Source organism: Stegostoma tigrinum, chromosome 37 (genome assembly GCF_030684315.1).
Source record: "Stegostoma tigrinum isolate sSteTig4 chromosome 37, sSteTig4.hap1, whole genome shotgun sequence".
Classification (NCBI taxonomy): Eukaryota; Metazoa; Chordata; class Chondrichthyes; order Orectolobiformes; family Stegostomatidae; genus Stegostoma; species Stegostoma tigrinum.
In genome coordinates this window covers 9,152,669-9,166,239 of record NC_081390.1, presented here as the reverse complement: position 1 = coordinate 9,166,239, position 13,571 = coordinate 9,152,669, and the positions used below count along the sequence as shown (strand labels likewise).

The window sequence follows — 13,571 nt, the reverse complement described above, 5'->3', positions numbered from 1 at the left end:
TTACACATCCCGGGATTCAATAGGTGATTTAGCATGGCCAATCCACCTAACTTACACATCTTTGGACTGTAGGAGGAAATTTACACAGATACAAGCAGAACGTGCAAACTCCACACAGACAGCTACCCAAGGGTGGAATTGAACGCTGGTCCTTGGTGCTGTGAAGCAGCAGTGCTAACCACAGAGCCACCAATGTCAAGCCTGTGGAATTTTCTACCACATAAGGAAGCCAAGTTGCTGAATATATTTCATCAATAAAGAGATTTCTAGAGTCTAAATGTGTCAAGTGGGATTGAAAGAGAGAGAGTAGGAATATAGAATTGAGATAAAGAATCAGCTATGATCTAGTTCAGTAGCAGAACAGGGTGGAGGGGCTGAAAGGCCTACTTCTTGTCCTGACCCACTATCATGAAGGGTCAAATACTAAATAAAAACTTCTGTTTTTGGTCAAGAAGGGTCCTTTGTTGAATCATGGCAGTACCTGGGTGTGTGCGAGCGTAAGAAAATAGTTGAAGAGGAATAAGCATTCTGTAAAGATGTCAAACAGATATGACAATGGTTTGATTTCTGTGTCTTCACTCATTTCAGACAGGAGAAGTACATTACGTGAAACATCTCAAATATGCTACATGGCCTGATCATGGCACACCCAACTCGTCAGAGCAGCTAGTACAATTCATTCTCTGTATGAAGGAGGTGCCCAAACTGGGACCGACTGTCGTCCATTGCAGTGCTGGGATCGGGAGAAGTGGCGTCCTAATCTGTACTGATGTACTGTTGAGCCTGATTAATAAAGAACTCAGCGTAAGTGAAGGAAATGTTCTTGGGAAGCTCTTTCTGTTCATCTAAGATGCTTTTGCTTGCAATTATTGTTCTTCTGGTACTCCTGTAATTCAAGGATGCGCAGTCCAGCCCCTGTTGGTAACCACATAAAAAAAGTGGCCAGAGACAATCAGCAGGTCTGGAGGCATCTGTGGAGAGAGAAAGCCAAGTTAACATTAACCAAGGGTTCAGCTCTGAAGAAGGGTCACTCAGCTCGAAATGTTAGCTCTGCTTCCTCTCCACAGATGCTGCCAGATCTGTGAAGTTTTGCCAGCTGTTTCTGTTTTGTTTCGGATTTTCATCATCTGCAGTTCTTTGCTTTATTATCTTGTTGCAAACCAAGCTTGTTCAAACAATTAGTTGGTATCTTGTAGCTTTCCATTAGAACTTCTTCCCACACACTCCTAGCTCATTTCTCTTTACTCAATCACTCTTGTCTGAATCGTGGGGAAACTCTGGATGCCAACATCAGCCTAGCATGGGATTTGAGCTCTTGACTCCTGCCTCTCTTGAACAGTGTTGGTTCTGCAGAACCTCTGTAGTGAAGACAAGTTTTATTAATGTTTCTGGTGTATTTTAGACCCAGTTAAAATCTGGAACTCTGCCCAGACTCTGGAATCAGATTCAATTGGAGCTTTACAAAGTGAGATGATGGTCTTTATCACTGAGAAGGAGAAGGGGCAGCAGGTGCAGGGAACATCAATATCTGCCAGTTCCCCTTTCACTCATACACAATTCAAGCTATATCGCCGTATCTTCATTGCCACTGGGTCAAAATTCCAGAAATCCCTTTCTAAAAGCACTGTGGGTGCCCCGTACCACAATGACTACAGTAGCTCATAGAGTCATAGAGATGTACAGCCTGGAAACAGACCCTTCAGTCCAACTCGTCCAGGCTGACCATATATCCTAAATTAATCTGGTGCCATTTGCCAGCATTTAGCCCATATCCCTCTAACCCTTCCTATTCATGTACCCATCCAGGTGCCTTTTAAATGTTGTAATTGTACCAGGCTCCCCCATTCCCTCTGGCAGCTCATTCCAGACACGCACCACTCTCTGGGTGAAAAAGTCGTCCCTCGGGTCCCTTTTATATCTTTCCCTTCTCACCTTAAACCTACGCCCTCTAGTTTTGGACTCCCCTACCCTGGAAAAAAGACCTTGGCTAGTCACCCATCCATGCCCCTCACGATTTCAGAAACCTCCATAAGGCCACCCCTCCACATCCCACAGTCCAGGGAAAGCAGCCCCAGTCTATTCAGCCTTTCCCTAATGAAGGCATTTCATCACCAATTTGCAAGAGCAATTCGGGATGGTATGTTAACACTGACCAAACCAGCAACACCCACACCCTGTGATAGAATAATGAAACGGATACAGAGCAAAGGCAAGCAAATGGAGTTGATGTTCAGATCGGCCATGTTCTATCTGAATGAAGGACTAGGCTGGAGGGGCTGAATGGTCTACTTCTGTTCATCATCTTCCTAGAACGATAAATACAGTGATAAACTATTGGAATTAAAAGTGGTCTGTGTAGTCAACACACTGTTTTAACAAGTTAGCCATCTGCATATTTGCTTTAAATGGATAATACAAAGGCTTGGAGGATAGTGAGTTCATATACAGAAGTATGGAATCCCTACATCGTAGAAGCAGACCATTTGGTGCATAGGGTCCATACCAACCCTCTGAAGAGTGTCACACCCAGACAAGCCCTGTTAGCCTCTCCCTATAACCACGCATTTCCCACAGCTAACCCACCTAGTCTGCACATCCCTGGACACTACGGGCAATTTAACATGGCCGATCCACCTAACCTGCACACCTTTGGACTGTAGGAGGAAGGTGGAGCACTCGGCAGAAACCGACACAGATGTTTCTTCTCCCCTCTAAGTAGATCATGTAAAAAGTACACAGAATCACAAAGGCTACACACTCGCACTGACCCAAAATCTACATGGGCTTTAAAATGGCCTATGTTGGAGAATGGGGACAATGGATAACATACTGGAAAGTGAACGTTAAAGAAATAACAGTGAGGCTGGAGGATAAAAAATTGATAAAAAATAGATTAAAAAATGAAAAAAAATTGCAAGAAAGAGTAGGAAGTTTAAAATAAGAAAATGTGAAGCTGCACACTGCCCTGACTTGGAAGTACATTGCTGGTTCTTCACTGTCATGGTGTCAAAATCCTGTAACCTCCAGCATTATGAGTGACCTTACACCACATGGACTGCAGCAATTCAAGACCCAGCACTATGACAAAGGTGGTTAGGGGTGGGTAATAAATGCTGACCTAGCCAGCAAACACTACATCTCCAGATAAGTAATGATAAGTGGAACATTTGTTACAATGAATGTGTTAAGCATTTGTACTATATTCCACTGTCGGCCATTGTCGTATCTTTTAATACTTTCAGTGGTTTCAATGGTTTAACGCCTCTGTGTAGTGTACACTTTGTAGTTTACAGTTACCCAGTCTGATTTACACAATTCCCACAGATGACTAGATTTTTTGAGAGGTGTCCAGCTCTCAAGGTGTTGCCTACGCGTATCACGATGTTATCATAGAATCCCCACAGTGTGGAAACAGGTCCTTTGGCCCAACAAGTCCACACCAACACTCAGAGCATGCCACTCAGACCCAACCCCTTTAACCCACCTAAGCTACACATCCCTGAACACTACAGGCAATTTAGCATGGCCGATCCATCTCGCCTGCACATCTTTGGACTGTGAGAGGAACCAAAGCACCCAGAGGAAACCCACGCAGACAGGGGGAGATTAGATTAGATTAGATTCCCTATAGTGTGGAAACAGGCCCTTCAACCCAACAAGTCCACACCGCCCCTTGGAGAATCCCAAACAGACCCATCCCCCTATAACCCACACACCCCTGAACACTACGGGCAATTTAGCATGGCCAATCCGTCTTTTGGACTGTGGGAGGAAACCGGAGCACCCAGGGGAAACCCATGCAGACACGGGGAGAATGTGCAAACTCCACACAGACAGTCGCCCGAGGCTGGAATCGAACCTGGGTCCCTGGTGCTGTGAGGCTGCAGTGCTAACCACTGAGCCACCGCACCGCCCTTTGCAGTTTCTGCAGTGTTTTGTGGTTGGGATGGAACAGCTGATTTTGGATCAGACTTGGGCCATTCAGAGATCCAACTTCCCATTAGAGACCAAGAAGAACACACAAAATGGAAGTTGGAGCAGGTCATTTAGCTTCTGGAGCCTGTTTTGCCACTCAACAAGATAGTGATTGATCTGACAGTGCCCTTAACTCCGCTTACATATCTGCCCCAAAACCCCTGACTCTCCAACAGTCTAACACAGATATATCCAATGACCCAGCCTCCACTGTTCTCTGTGAAACATCATACTAGAGACTAATGATATTCTGAGAGAAATTTCTTCTCATCTCCATGTTAAATGGAAAACCCATTATTTTTAATCTATAACCCTTAACCCCGATTCCCCCCCCAAAGCAGAAAAAATTCTCTCGCAATCTGACCTTACACATCCTTTTAGAGTCTTCTCTGTTTCAATGAGGCCAACTTCTATTCTTCTAGACTCCAATATATAAAGGCCCAATTTGCTCAAGCTTTCTCCATGTGACAACACCCTTCATCCGAGCAATCAGCCCAGAGCACCTTCTCTGAATTACTTCCCTGTTATAAGACTGTGCTAGGCAACAGCCAAAGTAGTTCCCTAGGATGCCACAGACTCCAAGTGAGGGCACAGCGGTGCTGTTGACCAGCGTTTGGCCTGTGAAGCAAACCTGAAATGGCACAACTGGAATGCAAGAACCTGATCATCACCGGAAATTGGACCTCAAAAAAAGTTCTGGGAAAGGAAGTGCTGAGAAGAGAGAGTGCAACAGGTTGAGCAAGTAATATTTGGCACCACCCACAGTGATACTGTTAAACTAAGGGATTGAGAGGTCCTGGAGAAATTTCTGGAGAGGATCTATCATGTGGCATGAGAACTGAGACATCATGTTACAGCTGTACAAGACATTAGTAGGGCATATTTGGAGTATTGCGTATAATTCTGGTCGCCCTGCTACATGAAGGATATTATTGAACTGGAAAGGGTGCAAAAAAGATTTACAAGGATGTTACTAAGATTGGAAGGTTTGAGTTAGATGAAGAGATTGGATAGGTTGGGACTTTTTCACATGGAACTTCGGAGACTGAGGGGTGACCTTACAGAAGCTTAGAAAATCATGAAGCGCACAGATAGGGTGAATAGCCAAGGTCATCATCCCAGGGTAGGGGAGCTCAGAACTAGAGGGCATAGGTTTGAGGTGAGAGGGGAAAGATTTAAAAGGAACCTGAGAGGCAACATTTTCATACAGAGAGTGGTGTGTATATGGGAATGAGCTTCCAGAGGAAGTGGTAGAGGTGGATAGAATTATACCATTTAAAAGACATTTGGATGGTATGTGGCAAGAGAAGGTTAGAGGGATTTGGGCCAAGAACCAGCAAATGGCACTAGTTCACTTTGGAACACCTAGTCAGCATGGATGAGCTGGGCTGAAGGGCCTGTTTCCATGCTCCATGACTCTAACTGACAGGTTAGAACTGTTAGGAATGACTGAACTAGCTCGTGCCCTTTTCTCTAATGAAATCTGCAGTATAAGTGCTTCAGGATGCAGGAGCAACCTTGCAAAATGGAGCTAAACATCACTGAGCATAAACAGCCCAGTATGGGTGGAGTTCTAATACTCTAAAATGAGAGAGAGTCTTAAGAGCACATGGACATGAACTCATGAAGCTAATGGATTAGTCCTTACCTAAAGTAGCAGTAAGATCAGAGCCTGGTACATCTGTAAAAGAGTTCCATCTCAGATATGCACCTTGGTTCAGAATGAACAGGTTCCTTATTGAGAATAACATCTAGCAGCTTGTCAGCAATATCATTGGCAGACAAAGGATGCATGACAGTAATCCTTAATAGAGTCCAATACATCAAGAAAGCTAATACACTACTAGCAGATACTGGCACCTACTAACAGATGGCAATAGACCCAACGCCACTGTTAGAGAACTGGATCAAAAATGACCCTGAAGAAATTAAATGACTCAGGAGACATCAGAAAGACAGACTACCAAAAAATGAAGCTAGAGGGATCCAACACACCCTGCTTTTATGGAGTCCCCAAGGTACACAAGCCAGGGGTCCCCCTCAGATGCATTGTCTCACTACCAGGTACACCATCCTATAGACTAGCCTGAACCCTAAAACAGAAACTGAAATACTTAGTTGACAACACTACCCACTCCATCCACTCCTCCCAAGAATTCCTCAACATCATCAAGGACACCAAGATAGAACAGGATGAGATAAGGATATCTTTCAATGTAACAGCACTATTTACATTTATAAACATTGACTGAGCCCCACAACACCAACAGCATCAACAGGGACAGCACCCTGAAACTGCTGGATCTGTTCCTCACAATCCACTTCACCTTCATCGACTGTGTATTCAAACAAATTAATGGAACACCAATGGGATTCCCAATATCAGGACTGATTGCAGAAGTGGTAGTAAAAAGGTTAGAATGGACAGCGCTCCCCACTGTACTATACTAGGTCTGCTGTGCAAATGGTATCTTCAAGATTATCAAATGCACAAAACTAGAAGAAATCCACCAACATATCCTCAATGGAATAATATTCACAATAGAAGAGAATAATAACCAACTACCCTTCCTAGACATAATGTAGAAAGTAAGAGCAATGGGGAACTCCAGACGAGCATACACAGAAAGACCACACATATGGACCAGATACTTAATTACTCCGGCAACCACCCCAACACCCATAAATCGGGCTGCATCGAGACATTATTCAAACCAGCCACAACACACTGCAGCAATCCGGAATTGCTCAAAGCAGAACAGGAGCACTTATACGGAGCTTTTCAAAGGAATGGATACCCAAAAGTACAATTTGCTATTACCTCTGTGACAAACCACAACAAGTAGACACAACGCGGCCAGACACAATAATCACTCTACCTTACATCAAAGACATATCAGAGATGGCCACAAGACTACTCAGACCCCTAGGTATCAAGAATGACCCTGTGACAGCTACTGACAAATGTAAAGGGCCCCATACCCACAACCAATAAAACCAGTGTAATATACAAAATACCACGCAGGGACAGTGAGAAACATTACAGAGGCCAAACTGGAAGAAAACTGCCAATAGGGACACACAAACACCAACCAGCCACCAGGAGAGATGACCAACTCTCACTGGTCTCAATACCCACGGACAAAGAAGGACGTGAATTTGATTGGGACAACACATCCATAATAGTACGAGCCAAACTGAGACATGTCAGGGAATTCCTGGAGGCCTGGCAACCCAACCAAACTCCGTCAACAAACACATTGAATTATACTCGATGTACAAACCACTGAGAAACAGAACCGGAAGCGATGCCAACCACCCCGGTAAACCGAGGCATATAAATAACAGGCGCGACAGCACACTGAGGCACACTGACGATGTTACCGAGCAGGGCGATGAAACGTCTGTAATCAAACACACCGGCTCGGCGAGTAAGTGTACAACCTTAGCAGCCATGTATGGCATGGAAAGGCCCAAAAGCAAGAGTTGGGCCCTCTGACAACCTATTCAATGGGCCTAACACCTCTTTAGGTGGTCAATACTAATGATTAAATAGAATCCCAATTAGAGTGTTATTTTAGGAGAATTTGGGTCCAATGAGAGGCAACATGCCCTGCACAACTGCTTTTTGGCCTCATTTTCCATTCTGAAAGGGAGCATGGAGTCTAACTGAAAACCCCCTCTTCCCCACAGTATGTCAGTCTGGCACTGAGATTCCAAAAGTATACTTAGTGCAGGACTCTGATTATGATCGTAATAGAGAGAGTTCTGCTGGATTTAATTAAACAGAAGAATTCCTACACCCAACTTTGCAGACAAGGGAATGTGTCAATGCGGGCATTGAATTTCTTCCTTGGTAATTAACTGGAAGAGACATATCATTGTCCCAGCACTTAAAAATGAATAGAAGTCAATGATGGGAATTATTCGATAAATCAAACAGTCCTTTGCTATCAAAAAGAGGAGCACAATATTATAGAAATGACTCTTCAAACGAGTCTTTCTGCAGGGAGTCCAGGATCAGCAGATATATCATTATCGGTCTGTAAAGTTGGACTGTATAACAAGAGAGCCTTTGAAGTTTATTACAAAGATAGAAATTCAAGGACGTTTAACAAGGGCAAAGGCTAGAATTGCAAGACAACTTGGATTTATGAAAAGCAAGTAAGACAGAACGAAGATATTGGAGTACTTTGAAGATGTGAAAGGATTGGCTGATATGGGGAACACAGCAGATATCTAGACTTCCGGAAGGCATTTAATCAAGTGTCCCATATGCGATGTAGTTAAAATTAAAGGTCCTGCCGTAAAAGGAAGAACAGCAAATTAGCTAAATGATGGGAAAGAAAAGCTGACAATCCATAGTGCTGGGTCTAATTGGACAGCTGCTCCTAGCAGAACACCCTGGGGATCAATCCCAGACATTCTGATACTCATATGTTTATATAAAGGATCTTGATAAAGGCATTAAAGAAGAATATCTAAGTCTATAGTGGATACCAAGTTGCGTGGGAAAGACAACATGTACAGAGGGAAGTGATAAAATGGAAAGATGCCGACAGAGGGAAGGAAGAGAAAAAGACATTAATGAGACAGATGAATTACAGTTAGTGTTTGATGTGAAGTAATCCAGTTGATACTTGAAGTAGCTCATTATGGTTGAATAATAAATATTTTTAAGATGTCAGGAAAGTCATTGAGGTAGTGAGATTTTCAGTTTTGTGTCCATTTTCTTTCCACCCACTTTGCTCCTCAGTGAGCTGATTTGTGCAGGTTATGAGTCCACGAATACATAGGTTCCCTTGCTTATGTGCACAGTCATCATGTGTAAGGTATAATGATGTTCAAGGGTAAGTTCAGTTGGCTGGAGAGTGGTATGTAGGATACAGAACGATGCCAACAGCATGAGTTCAATCCCTGCATCAGCTGAGATCACCATGAAAGTCCTGGACTTAATGTTGAGTTCCACACTTCGAGATTGTGAACCCATTCCCATTCGTTCCCTTTCTTTTAGCTTTACTTGTTACATTCTCTGTCACCATGTCCTCATAGTGGGACTGTCTGTTCTTTCCAGTCTGGCAGTTAGACACACCATTGTTCTGCACTTCTCACATTTCAATCACTTAATCTACTCTGTCAACACCCCTTCTACCCCAGAACACCCCAATGCTGTGTGCATAAATGCTGCTCCCTTCACACTTCAGTTCTGATGAAGAATCATTCTAGACTTGAAACATTAGCTTGTTCTCTCTCTCTCTGCATGGTTGCTGCCCAAACCACTGTGATCTCTAGCATTTTTTTGTTTACACCATGGAAGTCCTGCCTTTTCAATCCCTCCCTTCACATGAGATGTGGTGACCTTCAGGTTAAACTATCACTAATCATCTGTCTCTAATGAGAAAGCTGTTCCTATGGTCTCTCAACAGGGTAGGACAATGGTAACTTGTAATGAAGTTAGTCGCATTTTAGATGTTGGGGTTATCCTAACTGATGTTGGATCTCAAGGTGTACAGATAGACTTGTCTGTAAGATTGACCAGATCCCTTTCCCCTCCGCGTACTGACCTCTACCTTGCAGAGGCAGAGCACCAACTCTCAGATACCTCCTCCTACCTTCCCCTGGACCATGACCCCACTATGATACATCAGGCCATTGTATCTACTATGGTAACTGATCTCATTTCATCCGGTGATCTCCCCCACCCCACCTCTGCTTTCAAGCTAATAGTCCCCCAGCTCATTTCAACATCCTCCCAAAAATCCACAAACAGGACTATCCAGGCAGACCTATTGTTTCAGCTTGCTTGTGCCCCACAGAATTCATCTCTTCCTATCTACTTCAGACTTCTCCCTCCGGTCCAATCCCTACCCACATACATCCATGATTCATCTGACACCTTACGCCGGTTTCAAAACTTCCAGTTTACTGGCTCCAGCCACCTCCTCTTTACCCTGGATGTGCATTCCCTTTACACGTCTATTCCCTACCAGGAGGGTCTTAGAGATCTCCGCTTCTTCCTGGAGCAAAGACCTGAACCATCCCCACCCACCACCACCCTCCTTCGCTTGGCCGACATTGTCCTCACCCTCAACAGCTTCTCTTTTAACTCTCATTTTCTTCAGGTAAGAGGGTTTGCCATGTGTACCCACATGGGCCTGAGTTATGCCTGTCTGTTCATGGGATACGTGGAATATTCCTTGTTCCAGTCCTATTCCGGCCCCCACCCACAACTCTTTCTCTGATACATCGATGATATCATCGGTGCTGCTTCCCTCTCTCATCTGGAATTGGAAAACTTCATAATTTCGCCTCCAATTTCCACCCTGCCCTCACTTTCACCTGGCCGATCTCTGATTCCTCCCTTCCCTTCCTCGACTTTTCTGTTTCCATTTCTGGGGATAGACTGGTTACTAATATCCGTACTCAAACCATTGACTCCCACAGCTACCTGGACTATACATCCTCACACCCGAATTCCTGTAAAGACTCCATTCCATTCTCTCAGTTCCTCTGTTTCCGTCGCATATGTTCAGATTAGGCCAACTTCGACAAGGGAGCCTCCGAAATCTCCACCTTCTTTCTCAACTGAGGATTCTCCAGCTCCATTGTCGACAGACCCCTCAACCATGTCCGACATCTCCCACACTTCCTCCCTCACCCCTTCTCTTTCCTCCTGCAACAGCGATAGTGTTCTCCTTACCCTCACCTACCATCCCACCAGCATCTGGAAAATCGTCAGATGCCATTTCTGCCAACTCCAGCAAGATGCCACCACCAGACACATATTAACTTCCCTCCCTTGTCCGCCTTCTGCAGGGACCGTTCCCTCTGGGACACCCTGGTTCACACTTCCTTCACCCTCAACACCTCCCCACAGCCCTATGGCACCTTTCCCTGTAACTGGCGAAGCTGCAACACCTGCCCATTTACCTCCTCCCTCCCCAGTATCCAAGGGCCCAAACATACCTTCCAGGTGAAACAACACTTCACCTGTACTTCCAAGAATCTAGTCTACTGCATTCGCTGCTCACAATGCAGTCTCCTCTACATTGGGGAAATGAAGCATAGACTTGGCAAGCGCTTCGCAGAACATCTTTGTTCTGCTCACAAAAAAGACCCTGAACTACCTGTTGCCTGCCACTTCAATACACCACCCTGTTCCCTGGACAACATGCCTGCTTCTGGCTTGCTGCAGTGTTCCAGTGAAGCTCATCACAAGCTGATGTAAAAACACCTGATTTTCTGCTTGGGGACCCTACAGCCCTCCGGACACAAAATTGAGTTCAATAATTTTAGGGCCTAAACTCTCCCATGTCCCAGCCGCCCACTCCACACACCAGGCCTTGTCACCACATAGCCTGCCACTACCCACCCCCCGTCACTAACAGCCCCCATTAACAACTATTCACCCTCCCAGCCTGATTGTTAGCAATTCCTTTGTCTGTCCAACTGTCTTTCTCTCTCTTTGGGCTCTATCCTATCGTTTACTCCCTACCCCACCCACATTCCTATTTATTGCATATAAACTGACGTTTTCCCAGCCACCATCAGTTCTGAGGAACGGTCACCGGACCCGAAACATTAAGTCAGTTTTCTCCTTCACAGAAGCTGCCAGACCTGCTGAGCTTTTCCAGCAGCTTTGTTTTTGTTCCCTTTCCCCTGTCTGAGAGCAGAGACCCACCTTCATTACTGCTGTCCTTGTTGAGCCTTAAGCAAATTAGTAATATCAGTATTCTATTTTGGAATAACTGCAGATAGAATGGAATGAAATAAGTGCTCTAAATATAATCTGAGCTTAGGTCTTATTAATTATAACTGAACAAATAATTCTAAAACAAGTGCAGAGAATGCTAGAGAAATTCAGCAGCATTTATGGAGAGAAAGCAGAGTCAATGTTCCAAGTCTGCTATGACTCTTCTTCAGAAAGTCTTCAAAATCAGAATCTTCAAATCAGAGCCCTTCACTGTCTGTGGGATTTGACTAATTGATCTTTTTTACTCTCTCAAGGGCTGCGAACATTGCTGGCCAGGTCAGCATTTATTCCCTGTCCTTAATTGAGAAGTTGGTGTTGAGTGAACAGCCTTGAACAACTACACTCGTTCTGGGCTAGGGAAGGAAATAATGGGCCTTCTCCTGTTCCTTGGTCACTTATTTCCTCTTCCCCTTCAGCCCCTTGTAAGCCTCCAGCACCTTCACAATGCATTTTCTAACCAGTACAATAATGTACCAGAGAAGGAGTCTCTTCGGCCCATTGAATTTCCACCTAGCCTTGCAAAGAAAAGTTAAATCACCCGTACTGCTGTGTAATGGACCAGACCAGACCCCTTCAAAATATACCAACAAGGTAACCTAGGTCCTAACTTTTTCTTATTTTTAAAGTGAATGTGAGGAGCAGTGTTCCAGATGCAATTCGAATGGTCAAACTTTTCGACGTCAAGCAAAACACAATTTATTCAAACACTACATTTAAAATGCAACAAAAGAAAGAGGAACATGGAATAACTTAACTCTATTAGAAAACTTAATAGTGTAATAGATTATTTTGCTACCAAACAGTAACTGTTCCAATACAGCAAGATTCCACAAACGCACCCTTGGCAAAAGGTAAATTCAGAAAACAGATTGTCTCACCTTCAACTCTAGCAGCCCAGGAGAAAAGGCATCCAGAGAAAACTCAGAGAGTGGGTATGTTCCAACCGGGAGAAAGTCACTGCCTTCTAACCCTGCTGAGACCCCAGCAACAACTACTGAAAGCTAAAACTAAAAGTCCTGGTTTGATGGGAGCTGGCACACACCCATTCAGGCTGCTTCTAATGTTCTAACTTAAAAAAAAACACCCAAGGCTTCACAAGTTGTTTATCTTCTCATGGATAGCTTGTCACCTTCCCCTCAATCCCTGTCTAAAAGAAGCCAGGACAAAACACATTTCTTAAAGTTACAGTATCATCACGACTGCTACCACCCTCCCTCTGATTCTCTCAAAATAATTACCCAGTTTCCTTTGAAAAGAAATCTGAATCTGTATCAAGCTCAATATTACAGAGGGCGAGGTGATAATGGAGTTCATTCCAAATATTGACCACTGCTTGTGCAAATATTTTTCCTCGTATTGCCTCCAGTTCTATTGCCAATCTGTATTAGTGCAGTTTGTATTCAGTCTGTCAAAATCCTACAATATTTCATACACCTCCATCAAATCCTCTTCCAGTTTCTTGGCTCTTAAAAGAGCAGCTCCAACTTGTCTGTAATCCCTCACTTACTGGACCCATTCTAGTAATTCTCTTCTGAGCCACCTACAAGGCCTTCATACCCTTTTGGTGCCCAGAATCGGAAACGTCCGTCACAGTGTTTATGTAGGTTCGACAAAACAGCTTTCATAACTCTCAGCCACCATTAATAAAGCCTAGAAGAGATCACTCTTCAGCATGATACACCTTACAACTTCAGCATTTTTAAACAAATGCATTCATTCACACAATGCAACCAGCTCTGATTCTTTGAACCTGGCCCCCATATCGAAGTAATTAGATCATAGATCATAGAATCCATATGCTGCGGAAACAGGCCCTTTGGCCAACAAATCCATGCCGACACTC

At 44.2% G+C, this 13,571-nt stretch overlaps 1 protein-coding gene across 2 annotated transcripts in view; it reads left to right on the top strand.

The window, feature by feature from the left end:
- ptpn20 (protein tyrosine phosphatase non-receptor type 20) overlaps positions 1 to 13,571 on the top strand; it is a 389,207-nt gene that overhangs the window by 363,068 nt on the left and 12,568 nt on the right. For both annotated transcript variants that reach the window (XM_048563379.2, XM_059640399.1), the window contains one exon: positions 589 to 804. In XM_048563379.2, the coding sequence (XP_048419336.2) occupies positions 589 to 804 (216 nt within the window). The remainder of the gene's footprint in view (positions 1 to 588; positions 805 to 13,571) is intronic.